The sequence below is a fragment of the Mastacembelus armatus genome, chromosome 13 (assembly GCF_900324485.2).
Source record: "Mastacembelus armatus chromosome 13, fMasArm1.2, whole genome shotgun sequence".
Classification (NCBI taxonomy): Eukaryota; Metazoa; Chordata; class Actinopteri; order Synbranchiformes; family Mastacembelidae; genus Mastacembelus; species Mastacembelus armatus.
This window is the reverse complement of record NC_046645.1, coordinates 8,565,415-8,592,260: the sequence shown is the minus strand read 5'-3', so window position 1 is coordinate 8,592,260 and position 26,846 is coordinate 8,565,415. Positions and strand designations below refer to the sequence as shown.

The following is a 26,846-nucleotide window of genomic DNA, read 5'->3' as shown; positions in this document are numbered from 1 at the left end:
AATACCACGCAGAATAAAATTTAAGACCAATTTTGTAGAAATAAAATAAAACATCCCACAATACAACCAATTACCATAACACACTGTTTATTGATATAAGCTGTTTACACACCGTTTGATTTATTGAGTAAAACAAAAATAAAATGCCAGGTGTTTTCCGACAGGTTTCAGCAGCCGCTTTGTCTTATTCACACCGCATGTGGGTCTCCAAAGCTTTCATACCCATTGTTCCGAGTTTTACATTTTTTTGCACACCCTGCACCGGACCTCGAACACGTTGCCACTAACTGGACTTAACCAAAATTAGGGTTTTGTAACCAATTGTCATTACATTTACATTTACCCATGGCAAAAGACAGAGCTGGTGTACCCCTGCCTTTCACCCAAAGAGAGCTGGGATAGGCTCCAGCAGATCCTGTGACAGTAAATAGGAATAAACAGGTATAGATGATGGATGGATGGACTACAGAGATGTGTTAATCTAGTACAGTAGGTGGCGACATGAAGTAGCTGTTCTCCCTCCGCCCAGCAGGTGGCGATATGAGGCCGCCAACAAACGCCTCAAAGGCGGAAGCTCCAGTTGTGAACAGGGTCCAGGTTTGAGCAGGTGAGTCGGGGCTGATTTATAGTACTAACTCTTAAATTTGTTGCCTATGCCCTGGAGACAATGGAGAGGAGCGTGAGGACAGTTGTAGCTATTAAAGCTTTAGGGTAAGTAACGTTTAAATTATTTTCATGTCGTACTACACCTGCATCTCAGTGTCACTGTTCACCGTATTATTATTCCGGGCTTTCTGGTAAATCATGGCCGCCAGGTAAACTCACCTGTCGTTTCCGGCACAGGTACCCGGGAGGTTCCTGCCTGACTCGGTGTAAATGTGACGAGCTGCCCTGTCCGCTGCTCACCTGGCTCAGTGCTCAGCTCAGGACCGTCTGTCCAGAGCTCCGAGGTGAGACAGGTCCAGGATTTATTAACCCCCTATTGCCGCTGTTAGTCGAGCAGGTGCAGTAACTGAATAGTCCACACAGCAATACAGCTCTGTACATTTAAAGCAGAATGAACTGGTCTCTCAGGTTTCTGATTGTGTGTCTGTGTGGGCGTGTGAGCTGGTTGTAGTCTTCATTGGGAAGTCATTATTTTTATTGTGTTTCTGAAATTGTAAGTGTTCTGTTGTAAAACAAGCATACATGTACATACACACATACATATACAAGTATATTACAGAAACTGTGATGCTGAGCTACTCTCACATGTGAGAAGCTGTGTCGACCATTTCATCCATTATCAGATTCTGATCAGTTTTCTATGTACTTAGCTTTTAATACTTGATATTAAATTAATGGATTAATCCTCTGTATTTCCTTCCTCTAGACTCAGGTAGGACAGGTGACGTCTTGCTGGTGGGAGAGCTGAGAAATTTACTGTCAGACTTGTTCTCCTCTCTCACTGAGACGACCTCAGAGGTACTGGAGCCATCCACCCTCATCAAAGTCACTGGTGAGAAGAAACAAAATGTTGTTGGAATACATTTGACTGCAGTGCCCATGGATATCTGCATTTGCTTCACATCATTTTAAATGAAAAATGAGCATTTAATCCTTCAGAGTTCCTGGTGTCAGAACTGCAAGCAGCTCACATAATCAGACATAAGGAAGTGAATCCTGAGGAGAAGAGCAAAGGAGAGGAGAGTGAACAGGAGCAGCGAGTGGAAGATCACAGTCATGAACTCGCTGAGTTGTGTCAGGAACATGACAATGATGCTTCTGACAAAGACCGAACGAAGGCAGAGATGCAGGCAGAATGGATATTACTGCTGCGTGCTCTTGACATGGACGCCTCCTCTCAGTTTGCAGATGTGTTGAGTGAGGTATGGTTTTTGAAAGAGACTGTGTGAGTCATGACTACAAACTGAGAAGCACGGAAAGACTTATTTTAATGCTGTTTTGATGCAGGTGGAGTCGAGGCTTGCTCGTGTAGAGGACTGTAGGGCGATGCACCCTCTTCTTAACACCAGCCTCAGCTCAGAGCAGTGGGTAAGTTGGCTGAGTCATTACCACTTCATTGTAATGAAACAGTGTGCCACTCCATCATCAGCATTTCAGCAGGTTTGCTTTTCTGTTTCTCAGATCCAACTTAAAAAGATCAATGAACATCTGTCAAAGGACTATCAGTGCCGGAGGCAAATGATGATCAAACGGTTTCAGGTTACACTTGAGTCATTTGCATGGGGAGACAAAGAAGAGGTAGGTTTTTTTTTAATCATTGCATCTGTTAAAACCTGCTGACTTTAAAAACAGGTGAAAATGGTTAGTTGTTTGGGTTTTATTTGGTAACTTTTTCCATCACTATGCAGACAGGTGCACAGTAACACAAGGACCTAAACACAAACGGTGAAGGTTAGAAATCATCAGACCAACGGTCCAAAACCAAAATCGTTTGATTCATTGTGTAAATTGGATATGACTTTAGATAAAAATGTGGCATGTTGTGTTTACAGTTTTATGTAAAATAAAATTTAAAAATAATCTCAGCATAGTTGATGTTTTTGTGGGAACACGACAGAAGCATCACTGGGCATCATGACAACATCCTTCATTTACAGGAGCGCAGTGAAGCGCTGGCCTCAGTGCGTCCTCTTACACCCCTTGCTGAGTCGTCTCGAGTGTCCATGTCTCATGTGCTTGCTGCCCGAGAGGATCAGTCCTTCATTGAGCCAATCAAGGCTGGAACACGTACCCCTGTCTACAAGGTACAACTGTCCCACAAAATCAGATTTTATTTATGTTGGTCAATATCACATTTCACAAATTTGCCTAAAGGGGTTTTCATTTATGCTTTTTTTTTATCTGTAAACAATTCTAAACCAAGCCTTTGATTCTGAGCTAAGACGTTTCTATCTTAAAATACAAATGGTTTCTAAATTTGCTGGTCTCTCTAGAAATTGATGGGCAGCGTACCAGACAGAGGAGGACGACCAGGGGAAATTGAGCCACCTATGCCGGCATGGGACAGTCGAGCGAAAGGAAGCAGATCAGGGCACCATCAGCGGCGTAGATTTTCAGATAAAAAGAAAAAAGGGAAAAACGAGTAACCTTTCCCTTTTATGCCATTAATACTTAGTTTGAGAAATAAATCACTTTCCTTTATTAAACCTAGGATAAGTTAAAAAATGACTTTGAAATGATATAATTTTATTATAAATATATGTATAATTCTTAGTTATAGTACATAGACAAACCAGACTGTGTACATTTATAAAATAGCTTATCCATTATCAATAATGGACTGGTACTTGACCAGATATTTTTGTTGATAAGAAACAGAAAAATACTTTTTTTTTTTTTTATATTGCATTTGTGCATTTATAGACAGGTTTGTTTACTCAAAAATAAACCTATGAAATGCAGATATGTATTGTAATTTTGTGTGCAATCTTCTTTTAAACCTTTTCTTATCAGGGTTAAGTGCCATTTAGATAAGCAACCTGGGAACTCCAACTGTTTAGTTATGGTCTGGGTGATTTTCTCATTAATAAAGATGATTTAGAATTAGTTTAGACCAAATATTAAAGGAGACTAATAAACAAGCTGCCTAACATATGATATATGCCTGTGATAGAAATATACTCTTAAACTTCACCACACCGCAATGTCATGTTTTCTGATGTATCTGTAAAGGAAGCAGCTCTGCCCACAATTAAAATAATCATAACAAACTTTATTACAACTGATTTTCCAGCAGTTTGATTTGTTACAAATGTCGAAACTGTATTTATATTATAGGATGTTTGGTTACATTAAAAATTGATTTTTAGACTTTGTAGTACTTTCTACTTGTAAATAGTAACACTATTTTTAAAATATTTAAGTTAGCCTACACTTGATAATCATTGAAAAAAATAAAATCTTTTGTTCTTTTTACACTGTAAACTAGCTGCCTTAACATACATTTTTTTTAAAAATATTTGTGATAGTATGTGTTTTTTTTTTTCCATTTACATCTTGTGTGGCAGGAGAGTGTAGTGGTTACTGCTGTCGCCTCATAATAAGAAGGTTCTAGGTTTGAATCCCACTCCCAGTCTCTCTGTGTATCGTTTGCTCCCACAGCTACTGTACCATAGAAATTACTTTACGATAAAAATGATTAGATTTTGTCTGTTTGCTACTCCAGCCCAGTAGGTGGCGCTCGTTTCAGCCGGTTGCCAACAAACTAAAGAAGAAGACCAACACATGGAAAGTTCCGGACGAAGGTCGAGAGATATCTGCGAGTGAACTGGACAGCACCGTGTCTACTATTGTCATCCTGAAACTGAAGTAAAACAGCCGATTGAACATGCCAAGAGGAAGCAGAAGCCGAACATCAAGGATGTCCCCGCCTGCCAGGTAAAATGTAACAGTTAACGCCGTTTCCTGGGGCTTGTTAACCCGTAGGGAGGCTGCTATGTGAGCTAGCCTACATGCTAGCGACTTTAGGTAATGTCACAGTAAGTTACCTGACAGGAAAATGACTCATAAGCTGGAAATAACTAACTTGTGTTTATGTGATTACATCTGCATGTCTTTCCCCAGGAATCCTGTGTTTAATCAAAAACTTATAGCTAATACAGATGAAGGTCACGGGCTTAATCTGCACCAGTGTCTTACATAAGCCTATAACCCTGTTAGAAATCCCAAACACAGGAGAAGATGAGAAGATATTTGTGTGTTGTCGTTAAGTAATGACTAATTCAGGTTAGGTTTGGATCGAAAGCTCAGGATTCATCCTGGAATATGTGTTTTCAGTAGCATTACTTCTAATGCCAAGCGAAGATCTCATGTTAATTAATCCCATGTGCCACTGCCACCTACAGTCTCCACACTGACTTGTTGTGTCGCATTAACACATGTTCAGTGTGTTTCCATATGAGATCATGTCAAACCTGAACTGGATGTTTGCAGTAAACTGATGGAAAATTAGAGTATAAATGTGGGAAATCGATATCATTAATACAGGTAATGTCACTTTTCTCTTTACAGCCGGGCACCACCATCACCACCACCCATGGCCAGGGCGGCACCGCCTCCCTCCCATGCCCCAGTTCCAGTGCAGGCCCCTGCATCTGCTGTGGGTGCTCCAGCCGCCGCACCCAGGCAGCCAGGTATGTTTGCCCAAATGGCGTCTACAGCTGCCGGAGTGGCGGTAGGATCTGCGGTAGGGCACACCATTGGCCACGCGCTGACTGGAGGTTTCAGTGGAGGACACTCAGAGCCTGCCAGGCCTGACGTCACATACCAGGTAAATAAACTGTGGCTTAGCTGGTTAGGGGCTGGAATAGCATCAGGTCAGATTAGTGTGAGAGTACGTCGTCAGTAACAAAGAATAGGTTTGTCTTCTACTAACATCCAAATACAGAAATTACTGATGAAATAAATGTCTAATTTGTATGTAGTAACATACTCTCAACAGCACTGTAACTGAACTATCCCATCATTTGCTCTTTTCAATCAGGAGCCGTATCAGGCACAGCCCATGCACCAGCAGGGGGCCCCTCAGCAGCAGCAGGCCTGCTCCTATGAACTCAAACAGTTCATCGAGTGTGCCCAAAACCAGAGCGACCTCAAACTCTGCGAAGGCTTCAGTGAGGTCCTTAAACAGTGCAAGTTTGCTAATGGTGAGTATTGCTATGAAATTAGATTATATGAGTATTTAATTGGTGCATTTGGTATTCCACAAGTACAACTTTGGGCTGCTAATGTAATACTAAGATAAGATAAACTTAAATCATACCTGAAAGGAAATTCAGTTCTATTACAATAATTTGTGTTTTTTGTTTCAAACAACTTACAATAGGTTTTATCTCTTTTTTTTTAAATATATATACATCAGGCTACCAATTCTCTGTTGTCTTGTTTGCTGAACTTTCCATACATGATTTGACACTGACAAATGAGGTTTTGTTTAGGCTCCTGGTCGTCCAGACATCAGTCACATGACTTTGCAGTATCATGGCTCTGATGTAATGTGTTGCAGTACCATGTGTTGCCAAGAGGAGGAGTTGCTTTTTGAATGTTTCATAAAGCACAATGTGTTTTTTTGTACTGTAAATAAAATGAATGAATTGTTATAATGTATTGGAAGAGTGAAAACAATCTAATCATCCAGTCCAATCTAATTAAACTTATCGTTTCTTCACAGGTCTGTCATGAGACAAAGAGCTGAAGAGCGGGAATTTATACTCTACTGAAAGGAAGTTATTCGCAAGAGCTCAATAAACAACCTTTATTTTCATTGCTCAGCACCATCAGACCGCACAGTTGTATTCATTTCTCAGGAGAGTAATTCAGAGCTTGTAATCATAGTGTTTTAAATAATGTTTCTATTTTGGTGTTGGATGTTTAATCAGTTAGTGCTGTTTAATTTAATTTCCTCCCATTTAGCTCATCAGTTTCCACAGTTTGCTTGTTAACAAGCTTAGGTTTAAAAATAATAAAGCACTTGGATCATGAATATTGTTTTGCTGTTGATTTATTTCTCTCCGTGCCCAGGGCAGAGCACATTATTACACTGGAGTCTTGAAGAAAGGTTTCTATTTGTACATGTAGTTTCTTTAATTAGATTTAAAGAGCTACAAAGCAGAGGGTCCAGCACCTGTCGTGTCACTCCAGCCTCATTTTAAACCCACAAACTGAGCGTCGCATGTTAAGTAATGTTGATCGTGCAGAGCAGCCCCAGGCGCTGTAAATGTCTCCTGGTGAGAGCGAGAACTGCAGGGTGTTATTTCATGGGGCTACTTCTTGTACGGGCATGAGTTCAGAGCGTGCTGTATCTGCTCCTGTGGAAGCACCGATTTATTTTTGGCAATCTGACATTAGAGCTCACCCTTTGGTGCTGGCACAAAGCTGCGACAGCACCGGCGTCTGACCGGACCCCTCTGTGCGTCCCCCTCCAGTTTGTGAAGGGACTTAGGAACGTGCACGCTCGGTATAATGATGGATAACCTTCGCGACAGGGACTGATCGGTACAGGTACGGTGAGCAAACGAGTTTTTCTTTTTTATTGAACGCACTGCTTTGTGTTGGAATCCTCCAAAGGTCAAATAATCTCAGAGGATGAGAGGGATATCCAGTTTACGCATCGTGGCACATTGCTCTATTAGTCTACTCCCTGCTGCATGTCGGGTATGACATTAAGGACTCAAGATTTTCTAGGTCCAGAACACATCGCTTGCTCATTAGATCCTGTTACAAGCAACATGTCTGAGACAGCAGACATTCAAACCTCTCATTGTAAATTCACAAACCTGTCTAGTGTCACCTGTTTGAGTAGGCTACTGTACTCAAGTACCATGTTGACATGCTTTAATACTTCAGTTTTTATGCTCTGCGCCACTAAATCACAGGGTAGTATTGTGTATTTCACTCCAGTGTATTTATCTGTACATACAAAGCATGTGGGATTGTAAAGGTGTATGTATTATAACAGATTAATGGAGCCAACAGCATCAAAACGTTTCTACTGAGCAGGTGTGAAAGAAGCCCTGAGATCCTTTATTTAAATAAAAGTACAATGTAAAACCCATAATCTAACAATACTCAATATTTTTATAAGTCTTATAAGTTTTATGAGTCATTTAAAATTAAAACCTGCAGTACCAAAAGTAAAAGTACTCAATGGCAGATCTCACATTAACATGTTTTATGTTACTGGATGATTTTAATTGATACATTACTGTCTCCATCAGTTGAATGTTAACTAATGTGAATATTTTCTTATTTGAGTTCATTTACATACTGCTAGGTAGCTTCTGAATTTCCTACTGAGGATCAATAAAGTCTTATTATACTGTATTTTGTTTTATATATCTGATTCCAAAAAGTAACTAAAGTTATAAAATAAATGTAGTGGAGCTGATGTATGAAGTAGCAGAAAAATGAAATATTCCAGTAAAGTACTGATACCTCAAAATTGTACTTAAGTACAGTACTTGAGAAAATGTACTTTACTTTTCACCACTGCTGTTGCATAAGCTGTTAACTGTTATCAATGGTACTTCCTCAAACTTTAACAAATGTGCCCCACCTAGAGCTGTGTTGTATCAGTGTATAACCGCAAGTGTTTCTGTCAGCCACCTGCTGCGAGGAGAACAGCTCTGTGCCTGTGGTGAACATTATCACTGCATCATGACCAAAGAAGAGGAGATCCCTGACTGGGTGGGAGCTAAGGAGTTCTACGACAAATATGAGCCCAAGGAGATTCTGGGAAGGTTTGTTCATAAAGCACTCGTCCTAATATAACCTGCAGCAGAGGTTCCCACCCAGGGCTCTTAAACAAAACTGGAGGAGTTATTAGATTCCTCTAATCAGTCAGACATTTTTAACCTTTGCCTAAGGGATGCATACATATATCCTGTATGTTACTTCATTTAAAACAAGTTGTTCAACATTTTAAGGAAACCACCCAGAAGCAGCTCTAAAGCTCAGTATTAACATGTCATATCATGATTGTTTAATTCTAAAAAGATCAGTTTTTCAGGCTTCCAGAGGAAACTCCACAAAGTTGAGTTGTGGTACTTCTGGACGGGACCAGGCTATGAAATAGAAATACACTACTTTTTTCTATTTTCTAAAATTTTAGTCAGCACAGCAATGTAATATACTGCAGGTCAACACATGTCAGTAATGTTTATTTGAGTCAGACTCCATTTTGAACAACTGTCACTGTTGTTGTGGACAGTACAAAATGAAACCAACTGGTTTCCCTGAAGTCTCCCAGGAGTCTCTGGGGAATGCAGTGCTCATTGTGATTCCCCACCATGTGTCAGACGGTGGAGCTGTTACATAAGCCACAGTGTAGGAGGAGGCTGCACTCATTAACCTCAGCATGTTTTGGACAAAGGTTCAGTGTTGACAGCTGCACGGGACTAGCAGATATGTTACATAATTTCACAACCGCTATCACATGCATGTCATTAGCTCACTGGATGTGGACAGTGTGTTCAGCTGAAGCCGCTGTTCACTTGGCCGGGCTCAGTGTTTTGATGTTGGTCACCTTCAAGTTTCTGTCATTAAGACCTATTGTGTATACATGAGATAGCTCTGCTTTAATAATAATGAGAATCTAATTTAGTTGAGTCAATGGCTATTTTCTTGAAAGTTAATTATATGAAAGCACACAGGATAAAAAGAAAGCAAAACATGATCTTTCTCTTCCATAGGGGCGTGAGCAGTGTGGTGCGTCGCTGCATCCACAAACGGACGTCTCAGGAGTATGCGGTGAAGATCATCGACATCACTCCTTCAGACAAGATGACCGCGCAGGAGATTGAGGAGATCAGAGAGGCCACTGTGAAAGAAATCGACATCCTCAAGAAAGTCTGTGGACAGGACAACATCAGTAACTATAGTTTTTAATTAAAACTGTGTGCATCAGAAGCTTTATTAAAACCTTCATATTAACTGACTTATACAAAAAAAAAAAAAAAAAAAGCTGTTTTATTCTGCCTGTCTTGATTGAATACTGGCAGTACCTCACATGTCTCTCTCTCCTTCAGTTCAGCTCAAAGATTGCTATGAATCCAAAGCCTTCTTCTTCCTGGTTTTTGATCTGTGAGTTTGCTTTTGTGGATGATACAGACATTCACCTTTGCGCTAGCAAGGGGAAGCTGTTCAAAAATTCATTCTTTCCCTCAGGATGAAAAGGGGTGAACTTTTTGACTACCTCACAGAGAAAGTTACTCTGAGTGAGAAGGAAACCAGGTCAGTGGGTTTGTTATTGCACTGATTTTAGGCAAAAACAAAACAAAAAAAAAACTTTGAGTGTGTAATGTGTGTGTTGGTTTTAGGAATATCATGCGTGCTCTGCTGAAGGTGGTCCAATATCTCCACAATCAGAACATCGTGCACCGGGATCTGAAGCCTGAGAACATCCTTTTAGATGACCAGATGAACATCAAACTCACTGACTTTGGCTTTGCAGTGCAAATGAAGCCAGAACAGAAGCTCAAAGGTTGCACAGAAACCCACCAGCAAATATGCTTAAAACATGTTTCTGAATGGTTAATACTTTTATGGTCATCTCAAAAGACAAGTTCACCTCTACGGGGTCCCAAAGTGGCCCAAATCATTCAAGGAAGTACCTTCTCCAACATATTCCATTAAAGATCCATAGGTCTCCTGCTTTATTTAAAGTTACTTTGTTGATGACCCACAGCTGCTGGTGGGTGGCAGAGAATCTGGGTCTCATTGCACAACACAGTCCTATCTCTGTTAGCTGCTCTTACAAAGGTTAAGATGCAACAGGACACTCATCTATTTGCTGTCGTCTCAGAGTATACTGACCTTTCAATCTGACCTCTTAGAAAGCATCAGATCATTAGTAGCCACGTCAAATGTGCATCAGAGCTGTAACTTTGTCCCTGTCTATAGAAACCATGCAAATGGTATAAAAGTGAATTCCTATCTAACTCACTCAAAGTGTGAGTTAAATAGGAATTCACTTTTATACCTTTATGGTTGTTTTGACAGAATTGTTGTTTAGGAGAACGACTGGTTTCATCAGGTGGATAATTTTAATAGCTGCTATATAAATATAATACATAAGATTTAGATGTGACAGTGCTTTTACATGCTTTAGGTATTAAGTAACCTGTACTTCAATAGAGCCATTAATGTCCCTTCATTTAAGTTACTTCAAGTATCTTTACTTCTACTGGAATATAGTATGCCTGATTCAAAAACACCAAAAAGAAATGTGTTCTATATTTTATAATAGATGTCATATAATGTTGGTTGACACTATTTTGGCATGCAGAGGTGTGTGGGACTCCTGGTTACCTTGCTCCTGAGATCATTGGGTGCTCCATGGACTCAGAACATGCAGGATATGGTACTGCCGTGGACATGTGAGTATCCATAAACTGAAATAACACAACACAAAGCAAAGTCATTTAAACATCATGAATTTTAGTTACTGCAAATAAGTTATAGAAAATTTTAATGATTGACTCGTGCCATTATTTCAAAGATTTATAGAATTTTCAGAATGTAAGCTTGTATAGTCCCACCACCACAGTGCATGTGTATGTTATCATACATGTGACATATCTAATATGCTTTCAGGTTTTAGATAATGTCTGTATGGATTAGATAATGTCTGTATAGATTACACTGTAAACGGAGATGGTATGTCTGATTGTGTTCTGGCTCATGTTTGCAGATGGAGCTCAGGGGTGATTATGTACACACTGCTTGCAGGCTCTCCGCCCTTCTGGCACAGGAAACAAATACTGATGCTGCGTATGATCTTGGCTGGCAGTTACGACTTCTCATCTCCAGAGTGGGAAGACCGCTCAGACACTGTTAAAGATTTGGTAGGCTTTTTTTCACCATTTTTTTTTTTACACCTACATTCTGCTCATATTTTATAACAAAAGAATCAAAAGCAAGTGGTCCCTTACAATGTGAATCAAGTGTTGGTACACTTGTGAGAATTAGTGACAATAAAATCTGGAGCTTTAATTACACAAGAATTTATAACGCATGTGGTTTTAGATCTCTCGAATGCTGGTGGTGGATCCGAAGCAGCGCTACACAGCTACAGATGCTCTCAACCACTCCTTCTTTTCCCAGTATGTTGTGGATGAAGTACGACAGTTCAGTCCTTACAGGAGGTTCAAGGTGAGATGTAAATGACTTTGTACGACCTGTTTTTGCTCTCCAATATGCATAGATTTCCATCTGTATTCAGGTTTGATTTTCTGGCTTGACTGCAAGCACAACCAGTGAAAGCAACATTATTAGACTGCTAATGCTCAACTGTCACACCCACAGTAAAAAGGCAAAATATATGTTACCTTAACCTTTAGGAGTCTACCGTCACGCCAGCAATCACAGTAGAATCCTAAGGTTAATAAAATGTGAAGGATGGGTATATTTAGATTTTTAGATCACACCTTTTCAGTTTTTGTTTTGCATAATTTTAATTTTCATTAATGTCATCAGTCCCATGAAGGTATGATATTAATCACAAAAGTCTTATAGAACACTTAGTTAACACTTAATTCCCTGGGATAATGATAAAAACAATTACTTTCACTGTACAGTTTTCCACATTAACTAACCTTCTCCCATCAGGTCATTTGTATGACTGTGCTCGCCACAATGAGGATCTACTGCAACTACCGCCGTGCCAAGCCTGTCACCAAGGAGGTGATCAGGAGTGACCCTTACGCAGTCAAGCCCATCCGTAAGCTCATTGATGCCTGTGCGTTCAAGATCTATGGCCACTGGGTCAAGAAGGGCCAAACCCAGAACAGAGCAGCACTATTCGAGAACACTCCCAAGGCCATCCTGCTGTCGATAGCTGCTGAAGCAGATGAGCCAATACACCACATCTGGTAACAAGTGATTGTTCTTAACTAGGGATACAGTTCTACCCTGTGTGGCTTTCTATAGGTTTAAATACATCTTTAATGTTAATGGATTTTGCTCATCAATTTTAAAAGCAATATTGATCATTACAGTGCTATTGTTTTTACCTCAAGGAGCGCCAAGTATGGCAAACATGAAATCTGCAACAATGCCACTGTGATGTGAACAGTTTGCTTGCTTAAAGGCAGGAAAATGAAAGTCTAATGATGAATGTTTCAAAATATTGAATTTTAAAAGGATCATGTGCTCAAGTGTATATACTGTGAAAATTTTAACTTATTCTTTACTTAATGGCAGCTGGAGCCAGCAACCACTAATGTTATTAAAGAGAGTTTCATTAACACTATGCAGCAATCAATCTCTATATCTCATAATTGGACACAAGGTATACACTTAAATTTCAAATGACTGTATTTACATGGCTATTTAAGTACTTCTACACATTTTATCTGAAGTCTTTGCTCTTGGTGTAGCAGCCAAAGCAAAAAGTGTAGAAATAACTTGCACAGAGTATGACTGAAATATAAAACCTGTATAACTAAAATTGTACGACTTCTGTATTTGTGTACTAACCATACAGGTTGTACTGTACTGGTAACAGCCTTAAGGAAGTTTTAAAAGGTGATAGCATCTTAACGTGTATTCTATGAATTAATTTATTAAATTTATTTAAAGCAAATTCCAAGACTACTAGAAATGTGACCTTTTGTATTTTTTAAATGTCAGGACCCTTTAATTCCCCAACAGGTTCAACCCCAATGCAAAATACTTATCCATTTTGAACAGTTACAAGTTTTTTATTATTTAAAGAAATGTGAGGTTCATTCACATCCACAGCATCTTTAATCTAAATAATCTCCAAAAGAGGTGATGGAGTACTAGTTCGGGGTAAAGGATGTGCCTTTCCATTATGGTGTTAAGAGTGACACTAAGACACTAAGTTAAACATCAAATAGTGTGCTAACAGTTGTTTAGACTTTTAGTTTCATGTGTTTACCATGAGTGAATAGTTCACAAGTTCTTGCCACTGTCCTGCTTTTGAAATCGCCACTGAGTGATCTGCAGAAAGAAAACAAAATCAATCCAAAACCTGCAGGAACACTGTCAGAGCAAAAATCTTCAGTTTACACATGTATTGTTGTACTCATTTCTACACATTTGGATGAGGCTCTTGGTAGCACTCATCCACATATTTAGCAGAAATGAGATGATGCTTTTGCACGGTGTCTGACTGTATCCACCACAGACCAGCTGGTACAGAATTCAGCCATGCTTTGGTGGGAAGTTTTTCAATGCTTGGAATAATAATTATGTTATATGTCACTATGTAATAGTGAGTGTACACACACCATCTGCTGGCGATTCATCACCACCTGCAGGTCATTCCTGGAAGCCTCTTGTCATCGCACCAGCAGTGTAACTGAGGATGGATTACTGCTCCTCCATAAATAGAAACAAAAATATAACAGAGGCTATAATATCATAGTCACTAATGCAACAATAATAATAAAGGCCTATTTATCTGCTGCCATGTAACTGAGCTAGTGTAGTCTCACACAAACCAGAAATTAGCCAATCGCCTTGCTGTATTCACCCTGACATAAGAATGAGGCATATAAGAAGCACTCCTCTCATGCTGTGTGGTCAGTGTGAAATCATTCATTTAGCATGGTGTCTGACTGCATTTACTATTTCAAGAGTAATACAGAATTCAGCCATGCATTGAAATAGGCGTTAATGTTACACAGTAGGAGTTACCTGTGTATGGATCAACAAAGCCATGATCAGACGAGGCCTCTGAGAAGAGTCAGCTAATGACAGCCTGCTGCTCCTCACCTCTGCCACATGGTCTGGGTTTCACGGGGGAAGCTCCTCCATGCTGAGTAGGATGAGGGATGTCTCCTTCAAAGTCACCTTGTTCTTTGACCACAAAACAGAAAATAATCCTAGTTATAATTCAGAGGGCTTCTTTAAATTTTACAACAGGGCACGTTTCTGAAAGTTGTGTGTTTTAAGGCTTCACGCCTAAAACTTTCCAAACTGCATTGGACGAAGGCACGTTTTCCAAGCTAAAGAAGCTACATATCCAACCGCTAATCACAGACTTTAGCCTGTTAGCCAAAGGAAAGTAAACTCACAGTTTCATTGTTTGTTTCCTTTGGATTCAGGAACAGTTTGAAGCAAACCAGGAGAAAGAGTTATATCTCACATACACTCCGCACCATCCGACTCAACGTGAAGCGCTAACAAATCTTATAGTTAATGGCGACCTGAAAACCATCTTTAAAGGTGTATGTCGCCACCTACCGGACTGGAGTATGTAGCAACTATACTTATACTGAATGTAAGTCTGGTACTTAAACCAGTGCGTGCCCATATTTCATATCTTCTTTTGGCATTTGTAGTAAGCCCAACTTTCCTTTCAGTTCTTTTAAAAACATCCCATTGTTCTTTTTATTATCATACTAATTCTGCCAACTCAACATAATTTCAGATTTATCATAATAGATAGATAGATAGATAGATAGATAGATAGATAGATAGATAGATAGATAGATAGATAGAAGCCTGTTACAATATACAATATGAGCATGTTAGCAAGAGATAAATATATATTATCTACTCGAGTCAGAGACAAAGTCTTTGTTATGTGAGATGACTGTGTCTCTCAGTCGAGTGAAATTACAGCCCATTAGTTATGTTCTTCACCATTACAACTTAATGGCTCTATAGTCCTCACCTTCAAATGTATGGACGTTTTTTGGCTTGAGTATTCAATTTGAAATTCTGAAAATGACAATACAGTATCCAAAGTGGCAATTTAATACCCAGTTCATTTTCAATTATTTTGATTGAAACTTTAAATGGAAGCTAAATCAGTTGCATGTCATATTGCCATGGGTTTTTGGTCTCTTTATTCAATTTGCAATTCATTTTGCGAAGTGGCAATTCAATGTGCAATTTCAACATGTAATTTGAAAATGCATTTTGCAATTGGCAATTCAATGCACAAAATAGCAACTAAATACTCAAATCACTTTGAATAATACTGGTTAAAATTTGAAATGGGTTCTTGGGCAGTGGATGTGGCAGTGAAACAACGCCTCCCAGTCAACTGCGTTTTAATTTCATTATCACCACTCTTTTAGTGTCAGAATTCAATCCCACATTCAAACCACCTGCTCATCATGATGGGTCCACACCTGCATCTGCTATGACCCGCCCCTACCTTTCCTCTGATTGGCTAACTCTTAACTTGTAAGCTTGACCAATCAGTCCCAGAGCCGTGAGAAGAAGAGTAAAACTTGGAGCCTTTGATTACACAGGAAGTAAAGGTGTGGTGAAGTCTAAGCTCTTTACAAACAAAACAGAAGCTGTAACACCGGCTCATGAAGCGAGTTAGACCACAGGAAGATTAAATAATTAGCTAAAATAATGTTTCAGATACAGCTCTGCTGTCTGCGGGATAGTGTGCGCGCGCGCACACACACACACCAGCAGCTTGTTGAGTTTCAGACATAGCTAAAGTTATGTGCAGATATAGCTAGCTAACATTAACGTTATCAGTGCTGTTAATTTACAGAGCAGAACCTGTCTGTAGGTTTACAGGTAGCGTTAGTTAATATTTGTAGATAATCACATAACGTTAGCTAACAAGTTACGTTACTAAGATAATTTAAACACCATCAAATATGAATTATCTAATTCTAATTAGATTTTGTTCTAACTAATTACTATTAATTAATTACTACCTTCAGTCACAGGTTGTAATTCTGTCGGTCCGGTTCTTTGTTGGTGGCTGAAACTTCTCCTTTAATAGCTCAAACTTTGCTTTAACGGAGTTTTTCTAAAATATAACGCACATTTTACTATAGTTAGCATAAATTAACCATTAGCGTTAGCTAACCGCTGCCGTTGCCATGGCTCCGGATCGGCGGGGAGGGGGCGGTCCGTCACCGGTTTGTCTCTGATTGGTCCAGACTCCAGCTCGTCTCTTCCATTGAGAGGGGGCCACTGATGCAGAAGCTGCTTGTGCCTTTTCAACGATACCACTACCGGTAAGTACCAGAGGACAGCAGGTACATTTTCAGTATTATGCATCCAATCTTACAAAGATATTAACTTCGCGTGTAGATAGTTTCTCATCGGGTTTTCGTCCTCACGCTTGTTTCGACTGCCGGTGTTCGCCGGTTCTCTGTAGAGCGCTAGGGTGACGCAACCCGGCGATACGATGTCCACACAGCGCAGTGGTTTGTTTAGGCTCGCTGCTTTATGTAACGTGACACGTGATTAGCTACTTCACATGAGCTCCGTCCACGCAGACACGTTTGCACATATGTATTTGAGACAGTGCATGTGTTTTGTTTCATAGTGTTTCGTTAAACATTGAAAACAGACAGTAAAGTCAGACCCAACCTTAAAGAAACATGACAACTAAGAATTCACGTGATTAAATCTAATGTCGCCAAATCATGTTTCTTGACATAAAGAACCTGAATCCATGGCAGTAAAACGCTCGTGTATAGTTTCGAACCACAAACCTTCTTCCTGTGAGGCAAACCGTGGGGCGTGGGGGCACATCATTCCTGGGTGGTTTTTTTTTTTCCTCCCTTTGATGTTAGAACATGTAGCAGGCAGAATTATTGTTTTGGTTTCTGGGCAACACGGATCCATTTTAGTGACGTACAACAACAACTCCAGTGCCACGGTGAGTTCTCACCGGTCTCTGTTTCTCACGGACTACGCACGGGTAAGTTTGAACAATGGACAAGTTTCTCACTGACAAGACAATGAGGGCAATGTGATCGATGGTTCCCCACCAAAATCCAGAACGAGACAATATGACGACGCGTATCTTATTCTTGGATTCACAGAGAGTGTGGTCATCCATCCATCCATTTTCTATATCCGCTTAACCCGGGTCACGGGGATCTGCTGGAGCCTATCCCAGCTCTCTTTGGGTGGAAGGCAGGGGTACACCCTGGACAGGTCACCAGTCCATCACAGGGCCACATAGAGACACGCAAAGACAGACAACCACACACACTCACACTCACTCCTCCTTGTGGGGAGAACATGATAACTCCACACAGAAAGGCCGGGTTGTGAACTCACGACCTTGTTGCTGTGAGGCAACAGTGCTAACCACTCAAAACTCTGTCAGTGATCACTATAAAAGCTAAAGAACTGAAGAGACACCTAGAGTCCCGTCAGAACAGGGGTGTACGTCAGATCCATGGTTCTCTTCCATGGATGAAGTCAGAATTTTACTTATATACTAATATTCAATCGTGAATATCTAGCTATGTTTCTTTTTTGTTTGTTTGTTTTATTCTTTATTTCCTGTATATTTATACTATACTGTTTCTTTACCCAGCATGATGACAACACTTTCACAGACCAAGGAACTTTTCCGGCGAGCAGAAGCTGTCTGTTTTGATGTGGACAGCACAGTTATCAGAGAGGAAGGCATTGATGAACTTGCCAAATTTTGTGGTGTGGGAGATGCAGTCACTGAAATGTATGTGCATTGTGTTTATTATGTGCATACATGCTGATAGTGTCACATTAAAAGTAAAAAACTATCTTACTGATCATATAATATTGATCATATTAATTAATTAATTGGTTCCAGATTTTAAGCAATCCTGTTTTGCTTTCACCTTTCAGGACTCGCAAAGCTATGGGTGGCTCAGTGACCTTTAAAACAGCTCTGACAGAACGTCTGTCTATCATTCGATGTTCAAGAGAGCAAGTAAACAAACTGATAACAGACCACCCCCCTCAGCTGACACCAGGTATTAGGTGAGTGAGAAGATTCCAGTTTATGAGTCATGACACTCATTGTGATTTAACTGCATCCTTTTAGTGCTAAATGTCCATGTGTTGTCATCTAGGGAACTTGTGGACCATCTGCACCAGCGCAACGTAAAGGTGTTCCTCATTTCAGGCGGCTTTCGTTGTATTGTTGAACATGTGGCCACTCAGCTAAATATTCCTCTGCACCATGTCTTTGCCAACCGGCTCAAGTTCTACTTTAATGGTAAGCAGAGTGATTGTGATGTTTCTGTATTTTCACAAGAGTATTGTGTCTTAAAAATAAGTGAATGAAATAATTATTACTTCTGTGGGCCTGAATCATCTACAATCTATCATCTATAAAGAAAATGTTTTGTTCACTCCTTAAAATCTTTTAACTTTTTTCCTCTTTCTTATGTGTCTGTTGCCACAACAGTCATTATCCAAATTACAATATGTTTGTTTTCCAGGGGAGTATGCTGGTTTTGATGAGAGTCAGCCCACAGCTGAGAGTGGTGGGAAAGGAAAGGTAATCAGCATGCTGAAGGAACAATATGGCTTCAAGACTGTGGTGATGATTGGAGATGGAGCCACTGACCTTGAGGCCTGCCCCCCTGCCGTAAGTGTTCATTGTTTTATGCTGCCTAAAACTGGTTTTCAGTGTCATGTGTGCACATTTGCATGTTAAATAGGGGGGCTGTTACAGTATGAATGCACATATTCTAGTTGCAGTGTGATTACATTATCTCTTTTGACCTCAGAGTGCTTTCATTGGATTTGGTGGGAACATCGTGAGGCCACAGGTTAAGGAGAGGTGTTCGTGGTACGTGACAAGCTTTGGGGAACTCCTAAAAGAACTAGAGAAGATTTAAAAAAAAACACTGAGAGTACTAAGGTTAAAATGTTATATTTGCATCTAAGAATGTGTTTGATGGTTTTATCCAGTGCACATTTTTCTTTGGACTATCAATAGGTTTTTATAATAAATGAAAATGTTTACACTAATTTTACTACTACATTACATGGGGATGTTGCCCTGTGTATTTTGTTATTCAAAGAATAACCAAGCACTGTCTGTGTGCAAGTTCGGAAAAAAAAAATAAAAAAAATGTGTTTTTGCACTTTTGCATCAAACCTTTAGGTAAGCTAACGCAGCTCCTTTTATAGTGAGCCATATGCAATGATAATGATAAGTATTTTAACTCTGTAATGCTACTACATGTTGTAACCAAACCTGTCAATGAAAGAAGAGACAAGTCCTGTAAAGCATGTGAAGATTAAAGAATAAGAGGCTGTCAAGGATGTTGCTTAAGCTCCTTTATTCTTTTTGTGTGTTCCTGTCCTTTGCTGTACACTGTTCCCTATGAATTGATGAACAAGATGAACACGCCTCTGTTAGCAATAAAATCTCTGATATTTCAGTATGTAGCATCACCACAGCCCACTTAGTGCCAGAATCACTCAGCACTGGTGGTTGTATCCCATTAAAACATATTTGATAAAAACTGTTTTTAAAACCAGACATGCTGTCTTCACAAGAAAAAAGTAGAAGCCATAGTTACAAACACAGCACCATGAAATACCAATATGAACAGGAAAACTGGGAACATCCAGAAAAGCAACTGAAAGTATTTCTCCAAAAAAATGTTACTTTTTTTTTGTACACCTCAAATATAAAATTGAGGTTTTTGCCCATGGCCTATTTTATCGTTTGCAAGAGAAATACAATTTTCATGATTATACAGAGGCTTTTGCTCACTTTTGCTTTGCTCTGCAATGGCATGGCTTACATCAAAGTGCCACTTTCTCAGCACTTAACATCTAAATATTCCAAATTTACATTAAATACATACACAACCACTGCATTGTGCAGTGAGCTTCAGCAGTACTAGTTTCTATCTGTTCTCACACGGACACACCATACAGCTGCTCGTGTTTTCAAGTAACTTTGGTTGTTTCTGACATTTGACATGAGCTCTCTATGGACCACTTGTAATGATGGACATAATGTCCATCAGGAGGCTTATATTGGCCAAATATACTCAACCCACTCCAGAACAACAAAGAAAAAGTTGTGCGTCATGAAGGGCTATAAGTGGCTTGGACTATTTTGCTTGATACGTGTTACATTGTTGTCTCTGTCCTATTGACATCTGGAAATCATAACGCAAAGACAAGAAATAAGAAGAGATGTTTGGCAGCACTAACAGGAGGCTGAAACTGTGAGAGTGGTGTGCTTGATGAATGTAACACTTGAAAGGGCGTCAGTTGGTTTCCACTTGTTTCTCACTGCAGTGGGGAAGCCTTTGTTGGGATCATAATCCTGGATTCCATATGCTGAATGAGAGGAACTGGAGACAGGTGAAACATGATGGATTTAGAGCTAGTTTAGTCATTTCAAGTCATTTTGATATTGATCAAGCTCCAAATCTTGTCACTCATAACACAAATTACACAAATCACTACACTCTGGTTATACAGGATTTGTTTTCTGTTACTCACCAGTGTAATAGACCACCTCATGCCAACCCTCCTGCTGCCAGACAGCATTCCTTGTATCTTCTCGGGACTGAAGATCTTTGTAAGCTAAAATCAACAAATCAATAAAGCTGATGAGTATTCTTTTGGAGTCACATTTGTTTCCACCTTTGATGTTTTGCATTCCACCAACTATGTTAACCAGCTATACGTTAGCGTTGTCTGTCTTTGTTGAGTCTTAGAAATGTTCCCACTGTCTGCAAAGGCTACGTCAGCGGTAAACCCAAACAATGAGTTAAAAGAGCAAAACATCCTGTACATTTCAGATAAACTACACACTTGGATGATAGTTATTCTGTGGGTGTTTACAACATTTCGCAGTCATTTGATCCATCCAAAAACATAAATGAGTGCAGCTTTAAATTTAAATAACAGAAAATTGTGAAAACTCCTATAAAAATGTACAGATCCTGAGGTGATTATGTTTTGTCCAGAACCTAAATATATTCTATTTACAGTGATGTTGACCAGAAAAAGACAGCACATTTTATTTTTACAGCACACGATTCATTTTCTGTGGAGCAAAAAGCAATTTAAGCAACAGTACGATCATCTACAGTACATGGTGAGTTGGTCAGCATGTAATTGTGCAAAAAGCAGGTGTTTGACCATACCCCAAAGGTGATGAACCATATAGAGGCTGCCGATCTGTGAGAAAAACCCTCCCACAGCTTCTCTGTTCTGCTGGCGGTATCCAATGGCCCTGGCCCTGCAGACAAGAACAACTTTAGTCACTGCACAGGCCAAAAAAAACCAAGGTTTCTGGCATAACAAGACCAAGCCAGTGCACATGAGATATTTGAGCAGTCTTCAAACAAGGATTTCAACAGCATCTCAGAATTTACTCTGGACTGTTTTTAATTTACACAATTGGATTTAGTTTGTTTGCATAACATAAGCTGGACAACAATTGTCCTCCATAGCTATGATTATCCAACGTCCAAATATAAGATGTGATGCCATAATTTACTGTATGTATGTTTATGAATCTTAACACTGGCCAAGTCTAGGTGAAATGAGTGGACTGGGGTGACAGAAATGTTTTACATCCATTATGTTTTACCCTAAAGCAAACATGTATTTAAATCATAATGTTATTACAAGTACATGTTTAAACCTTTAGCTCCACACATGATACTGAAATTGCCCGTAATTGCTTTACTTCCATAATTACTATGAATATAGGTTTGTTCAAATAAAGACTGGTCAAAATAAGTGTAAATGCAAACAAAAGAAGAAACATGGCTTTAACATCAAAAGCAAAGTATTGTTTTGTCCTGTGGTTCATTAAAATCATATGTATGCCGTTTAGAAAGAAAGGAAACATGAAGACATTAAACAGAGCACTGGGTATTATTCCATGGCTTTAGAATGCATTGCAAATCTGTTAACCTTAAAAAAAAAAAAAAAAAAACACAGAACAATTTACAGTATAATGACAACCATTACAAATTTACATACTTGATGATGACACACATTAAGTACATGATGTGTAATGCAGTGGATTAGTAACAGCTGATCAGACAAATACAAATACTCTAGCAGAGATAGCTAAGCTCACGTCTTAGTTTTAATCAACGACAATTAACTGTGTTGCATAAATAGATAAATGCTGACTTGTTGGCTCCCTCCACTCACATAGTTTATCTTTCCAGGTTGATTCTGGTCAACCATTATGCACACATTCTTTTAGTCTACATAATATCCCAGTTGAATTTGTGTCTTGGCTTGAGAGCACGACAGTAGAGCTTCAAAATAGGGCCTCTCTCTGTGGAACCGTTTTATTAATGACACTGTGATGAGGTTTCATGTAGTGCAACTGTTCTGTAACTACAGTTCAGTGAATCAATTGAATTCAGACAGGCTTACCAGTAATTACCCCACTCGATCATGGTTCCTGGCTGCAGGAAAGAAAACACAGTATTTTTTATTACAATAAAGAAAAACATATAATTCAGAGCTTTCCAAACTTGAGATTGATATCACATTTTCTTCTTCTTTCCAGGGTAAATGTATTAGCCCAAATAAATGGTGAAGACGTAACACAGATATTTTGTCATTGTGAAGATAATCTGCAATAATAATTACACCCAAAAGCTTCTTCAATCATTCTCTGGTGCTTAAGACAACAAACGCCCTGCTCTTTCTAAAATGTAATCTCAGTCTGTGATGAGGGATAAAAGCTTGCATTCATCACATCACAGGGAATGCTGATCTACAGGCAGTTTTGCCTTTTTAGATTAGAAACGACAATTTAATCTGTAGCTGGCAGAGAGTGTATAGAGGATTATGTCAGTAAGACTACTTTCAATTTAACCATGTATGTAGCAAGGAGATACAAAATGTTTACATGGCCTGGTGGGAAAAAAAAAAGAGAGATGCTTCACTCTCATCTTTAATGCCAAATCACAGAATTATCACATATACAGTATGTACTGCTCCATTATTTCTTTATTCTCAGGGTAAAACTGGATTTTTTTGCTAAAAAAAAAAAAGCAATAAATAAAAAGAAATTAGCTGAATACAAGTTTAATTATTGTTTGGATTGTTGGTTTCAAGCTCAGATTCTATTTGGCAAAACAAGCTAGGTAATTTTTAAACAAGGCAATATACTGGATTGGTACATGACCTATTGAACTGCAAATGATAACTTACTGCTGATGAGGTACTCACCCTGAGCTGATAAGACCTGAGCTCATAAACGTTGGGGCCCTTTCGGGGTACAGGCTCGTTCCAGAAACTGAACTCCAAGAGAAGCTGATTTCTGCGAGATAACAGCATCTTACCGCGCTCCTTCCTGTAAGCTGTGAACTCCTGCCAATATACAGACATTCATCAATATGCTTTACTTCCATTAATGGCCATACTAGCTGACTGGCACACTGTTAAAGCCTTATAGAGGGATGACTTTACCTTGTTCTGCCTCAGCTTGTTCATCACCTCTGTCAAGGCTGGGTATCCACCTCTGTAACGCCACAGATGAACTGTGGGAAATAATATATAATGGATGCAAAATCACACAAACTACAGAAATCAAGACAAAGTTTCTTCAAGGCTGGGCCATTAAATAAGATGATTAGCACAGGTAAACACTGCTAGATTTATAATGTGGACGTATATCACTGATTCTTGCTTACATTTGTGTATTTATAGTGTACTTGCATGAGTGTGGATAAGAAGTATAATATGTGTTTTGATTTACAGACTGTGCAGACCCCCAGACCTATACTGCAGATGCTTGTGTGTCGATATTAATAATCCTACCAGCCTGGTCTTGTTCTCCATACCAGGTATTCCAGGTTCCCACCAGCTCACATGGGTAGTACTTATCAGCGTGGATGGAGGGCAGAACATCCTCACTGGGATCAATGAGAAACGCCAAACTTAAACAGCTGCATTTGATCATCACATCAGTCACATGCTTTCATGTCACATGCTGTGCGTCTAGTGTTACAAACCCAAAATTAGCCCCGAGCTACAAGTACAAGGCCCCCAGTCATCTTAGCTATGAGCAAGGTTGGTCTGTGAAGGAGTAAAGTCATACCAGCCTGTCAATCACTTCATAGGAACAGAGTGTTGAGGATTATTTTTACTCAATACTGTGAAATACTCTATGTGGTAGTTCAGGTCTCATAATACTACTGCTGTCAGTCCTACGATACACACTTAGATGATAATATAAAATAAGACTCACCATAGCTTGTTGTATGCATCCAGGCACTCTGGCTTGACATTATGGACTGAAAACAAAAGTTTTGTGTTTGAAAACAATCTGATATTTTAAGATCGGTGGGTTATCTTGAAGTATTTATTTCTACAGTCAAGGCTACTCACACTGTACTTTGTAGAGGTTACTTTCCTCATTTTTGGTCAGTAGGTTGGAGTGTGCATCTTTCCTGGGGTCGACTTTCCTCACAAACAGTGATTTAAACCAGCTGTCCTCTCTGTTTCTGGGGCATGATGTTGCAAACCCCCTGCAAACACAGATAATTCACAATCAACAACAAGTGCATGAAATAGAAAGTGTCAATCATTTCTGACCAGATGTGGAAAGTCCCAGGGCCTGAGGTCTTATCCTGAAACCTGAGTAACATTAGATCATCGTTCCCACTGTGGGCTTCATTGAAAACAAACATTATCACAGTGGTGACAGGTTTGAAAGCTTGTAAGACAAAATCCTTACAATAATATAATCCAAGTATAGTTTGTTACCTCTGCTGCATGTAACAATGACAGAGCTATATACCTAATGACCTAATGTATTATGTTGTCAGCCATTTGTAAGACATAAGCAAACATTAAAATTTGATATGAAGACACCAAGTATCAAATTGACCTTGAGCACCTGAGATGCCGAGTAACAGAAGATGAGAGAAACTTAGATTCTTTCGCGTTTATGGGCAAACCCGCGCAGCTTTAAACGTTCACACCTCAAATTAAACCATTTTAGCTGCAGCCTGTGTGGAAGTTAAAGCTGAAGCCCGCTGACTGACTAGCGGTTTCCGGGCTAGCTCGCCCTGGATCATCGTAGCCGCAGCAGAAACCTGACGATAAAAACGCACAGCAGCCAACGTGAAACTGCACCGAGAGAGAAACACCGAGCACCCACACTGACGACTGCCCCACCTGGCCCACAGGACGAGCTGTCCGACCGAGTGGGCCCTGTTTTTAGCCCGACCCAAGCCTCCGCTGACTCTCTGAAGGACTCCAGTCGCCATCTTCAGCTGTGCTGGGCCACAAGGCTGTTCACCACCAGGTGGCGCTGCAGCACCGCACACTCACAGATGACCAGGGCCATGGAGGATTTAGTCATCAGACAGCTGGCACTGAAACGTTGCATTTGGAGGAGAAATCACATTATTGGTCTTCTTGTGTATGTTTAGTTTTGCACCTATATTTTCTTTTTTTGTGTCTGTGTTGTGAGGTTTTTCATATTTTGGATGTCACTTTATTTTCACACTCTTTTTATTCACCAGTGTTTTTATACCAATATTTCCTGCTGTATTTTGTTGTTGTTTGTAGACTTTTGTGATGCTATAGTCCCTTCAAGATTCTCCCCTAGGGCCACTGGGCCAGTGCCCCATAGGCCCATCCATCATTATACTTCTTTTGACTTAAATTGCTCAATGCATTTCGGCGAAATGTAATCTCAGCAAGTCTTTTTTGCACCCTCTGTAAAAAATACACAATGTGGACCTGCCTTAAATTACAGCGAAAGTGTAAATGCAGAACATGCTATTTGACCAAGTATTTCCTGTCTTCCTAATATGTGCATTACTAATGTGCAGCATAGAAAATTGATTAATATCTCAACATTTGTGCAAAGAAAAGTACATTACTTCAGTGGATTTCTTCCTAGTTCCCCACAACCTCTGGCTGGTACAGGATAACATAAGGTTTATTCCAATGGACTTCTTTATGAGCTGTTGTATACAGTCCAAGACCGCTAATGTTAATATAATGTGGAAATCCTTTCTTGAATATGTTAATGCCAATAGCCTGGATTTGCCAGTTATATATACTTTAGATGCTCAGGCCAAACTATGGCAGTAGTTGTGATATTGTTACAACTTAGAATGACAGAGCAGAGAATGATTTTTTTCTTTAGCCTATTGTCCATGTTGTATTATGTAATTTTTTTGTATTAAAAACTATATGGGTGTGAGTACAAAGTGACATAGCTGCAAACATTCACATAAAGTCAGTACCATGTACACTGGATACTGTGAAGATGTTTAAAAGAAAGAAAATGTGCTCTGATTTGTCATAATAGGAAAATGTTACTACTTAAAAATTAATGACAATATCAGGAACCTGAAAATGAAGCATCTAAATGAAATCCAGCCATCATTACCTTTATTATTTACATTTTGCTGATCTTACAAAAACAAATATCCATATGTATTTTGCTTTCAGGGGCAGGGGAAATCTTCATATCCATACTGAAACTTATCAAGATGTTGTGTTGCAGCATTCCAACTTATAAATTAAACATTTGTTGAGAAAAATATGGAGATTTACTATGAACTGAAGTGGTGAACTGTTTTGAGCATAGTAGTTGTCCTACGTATATTGCATGTTGTTCTGTAAGAATTAATCCT

The 26,846-nt window shown here is 39.4% G+C and overlaps 5 protein-coding genes, 1 long non-coding RNA gene and 2 other non-coding genes across 10 annotated transcripts; 4 read left to right on the top strand and 4 right to left on the bottom strand.

Annotated features, from left to right (window-relative positions):
* Positions 1–561: 561 nt before the first annotated feature.
* LOC113133965 (protein FAM98B) lies at positions 562–3,721 on the top strand. The gene is made up of 8 exons (XM_026313069.2): positions 562–711; positions 844–950; positions 1,373–1,498; positions 1,606–1,868; positions 1,954–2,034; positions 2,128–2,244; positions 2,604–2,750; positions 2,940–3,721. The coding sequence occupies exons 1-8, from the start codon at positions 668–670 to the stop codon at positions 3,090–3,092; spliced, it is 1,038 nt and encodes a 345-aa protein (XP_026168854.1). The 5' UTR covers positions 562–667; the 3' UTR covers positions 3,093–3,721.
* Positions 3,722–4,195: 474 nt separating this feature from the next.
* Positions 4,196–6,487, top strand: chchd2 (coiled-coil-helix-coiled-coil-helix domain containing 2). The gene is made up of 4 exons (XM_026330140.2): positions 4,196–4,383; positions 5,017–5,275; positions 5,489–5,651; positions 6,176–6,487. The coding sequence occupies exons 1-4, from the start codon at positions 4,334–4,336 to the stop codon at positions 6,184–6,186; spliced, it is 483 nt and encodes a 160-aa protein (XP_026185925.1). The 5' UTR covers positions 4,196–4,333; the 3' UTR covers positions 6,187–6,487.
* Positions 6,488–6,776: 289 nt separating this feature from the next.
* On the top strand, positions 6,777–12,881 carry phkg1a (phosphorylase kinase, gamma 1a (muscle)). The gene is made up of 10 exons (XM_026330127.2): positions 6,777–7,005; positions 8,106–8,243; positions 9,195–9,373; positions 9,531–9,585; positions 9,670–9,735; positions 9,822–9,985; positions 10,790–10,880; positions 11,195–11,348; positions 11,530–11,655; positions 12,112–12,881. The coding sequence occupies exons 2-10, from the start codon at positions 8,161–8,163 to the stop codon at positions 12,376–12,378; spliced, it is 1,185 nt and encodes a 394-aa protein (XP_026185912.1). The 5' UTR covers positions 6,777–7,005; positions 8,106–8,160; the 3' UTR covers positions 12,379–12,881.
* Positions 9,591–14,684, bottom strand: LOC113144251 (uncharacterized). 2 transcript variants are annotated; one of them, XR_003297143.2, is made up of 5 exons: positions 14,547–14,684; positions 14,167–14,328; positions 13,758–13,848; positions 13,406–13,467; positions 9,591–10,895 (listed from the first exon to the last, which is right to left on the bottom strand). It is a non-coding gene; the product is annotated as an uncharacterized LOC113144251 (long non-coding RNA). The 2 variants fall into 2 exon arrangements; XR_003297142.2 differs by lacking the exon at positions 9,591–10,895 and having other exon boundaries at positions 12,525–13,467.
* LOC113125768 (small nucleolar RNA SNORA15) lies at positions 13,545–13,681 on the bottom strand. The gene has a single exon (XR_003295184.1). It is a non-coding gene; the product is annotated as a small nucleolar RNA SNORA15 (small nucleolar RNA).
* Positions 13,991–14,129, bottom strand: LOC113125767 (small nucleolar RNA SNORA15). Its single transcript, XR_003295183.1, has one exon. It is a non-coding gene; the product is annotated as a small nucleolar RNA SNORA15 (small nucleolar RNA).
* A 1,659-nt stretch (positions 14,685–16,343) lies between the features above and the next one.
* psph (phosphoserine phosphatase) lies at positions 16,344–19,506 on the top strand. Of its 2 annotated transcripts, none has more exons than XM_026298621.1 (6): positions 16,344–16,466; positions 17,786–17,929; positions 18,079–18,213; positions 18,306–18,451; positions 18,678–18,826; positions 18,969–19,506. In XM_026298621.1, exons 1-6 carry the CDS (start codon positions 16,426–16,428, stop codon positions 19,077–19,079), a joined length of 726 nt encoding a protein of 241 aa, XP_026154406.1. In that variant the 5' UTR covers positions 16,344–16,425; the 3' UTR covers positions 19,080–19,506. The 2 variants fall into 2 exon arrangements, with proteins under 2 accessions (XP_026154406.1, XP_026154407.1); XM_026298622.1 differs by lacking the exon at positions 16,344–16,466 and adding an exon at positions 17,044–17,158.
* A 3-nt stretch (positions 19,507–19,509) lies between these two features.
* LOC113125271 (protein NipSnap homolog 2-like) lies at positions 19,510–25,488 on the bottom strand. Its single transcript, XM_026298620.1, has 10 exons — positions 25,372–25,488; positions 24,580–24,719; positions 24,440–24,485; positions 24,010–24,104; positions 23,659–23,729; positions 23,419–23,559; positions 22,615–22,646; positions 21,360–21,454; positions 20,710–20,793; positions 19,510–20,558 (listed from the first exon to the last, which is right to left on the bottom strand). The coding sequence occupies exons 1-10, from the start codon at positions 25,461–25,463 to the stop codon at positions 20,494–20,496; spliced, it is 861 nt and encodes a 286-aa protein (XP_026154405.1). The 5' UTR covers positions 25,464–25,488; the 3' UTR covers positions 19,510–20,493.
* Positions 25,489–26,846: the final 1,358 nt, after the last annotated feature.

Bases quoted from the DNA above. Each gene is read 5' to 3' on its own strand.
- phkg1a (XM_026330127.2), top strand. From the start codon at position 8,161: ATGACCAAAGAAGAGGAGATCCCTGACTGGGTGGGAGCTAAGGAGTTC. The intron at 9,586-9,669 runs GTGAGTTTGCTT...TCTTTCCCTCAG, and splicing joins TTCTTCCTGGTTTTTGATCT to GATGAAAAGGGGTGAACTTT. The intron at 11,349-11,529 runs GTAGGCTTTTTT...ATGTGGTTTTAG, and splicing joins CAGACACTGTTAAAGATTTG to ATCTCTCGAATGCTGGTGGT.
- psph (XM_026298621.1), top strand. From the start codon at position 16,426: ATGCAGAAGCTGCTTGTGCCTTTTCAACGATACCACTACCG. The intron at 16,467-17,785 runs GTAAGTACCAGA...TTCTTTACCCAG, and splicing joins TTTCAACGATACCACTACCG to CATGATGACAACACTTTCAC. The intron at 18,214-18,305 runs GTGAGTGAGAAG...GTTGTCATCTAG, and splicing joins CAGCTGACACCAGGTATTAG to GGAACTTGTGGACCATCTGC.
- LOC113125271 (XM_026298620.1), bottom strand. From the start codon at position 25,463: ATGGCGACTGGAGTCCTTCAGAGAGTCAGCGGAGGCTTGGGTCGGGCT. The intron at 24,486-24,579 runs GTGAGTAGCCTT...TTTTGTTTTCAG, and splicing joins TAACCTCTACAAAGTACAGT to TCCATAATGTCAAGCCAGAG. The intron at 24,105-24,439 runs GTGAGTCTTATT...CATTGATCCCAG, and splicing joins GATGCATACAACAAGCTATG to TGAGGATGTTCTGCCCTCCA.
- LOC113133965 (XM_026313069.2), top strand. From the start codon at position 668: ATGGAGAGGAGCGTGAGGACAGTTGTAGCTATTAAAGCTTTAGG. The intron at 1,869-1,953 runs GTATGGTTTTTG...GTTTTGATGCAG, and splicing joins TTGCAGATGTGTTGAGTGAG to GTGGAGTCGAGGCTTGCTCG. The intron at 2,035-2,127 runs GTAAGTTGGCTG...TCTGTTTCTCAG, and splicing joins GCCTCAGCTCAGAGCAGTGG to ATCCAACTTAAAAAGATCAA.
- chchd2 (XM_026330140.2), top strand. From the start codon at position 4,334: ATGCCAAGAGGAAGCAGAAGCCGAACATCAAGGATGTCCCCGCCTGCC. The intron at 4,384-5,016 runs GTAAAATGTAAC...TTCTCTTTACAG, and splicing joins AGGATGTCCCCGCCTGCCAG to CCGGGCACCACCATCACCAC. The intron at 5,276-5,488 runs GTAAATAAACTG...CTTTTCAATCAG, and splicing joins GGCCTGACGTCACATACCAG to GAGCCGTATCAGGCACAGCC.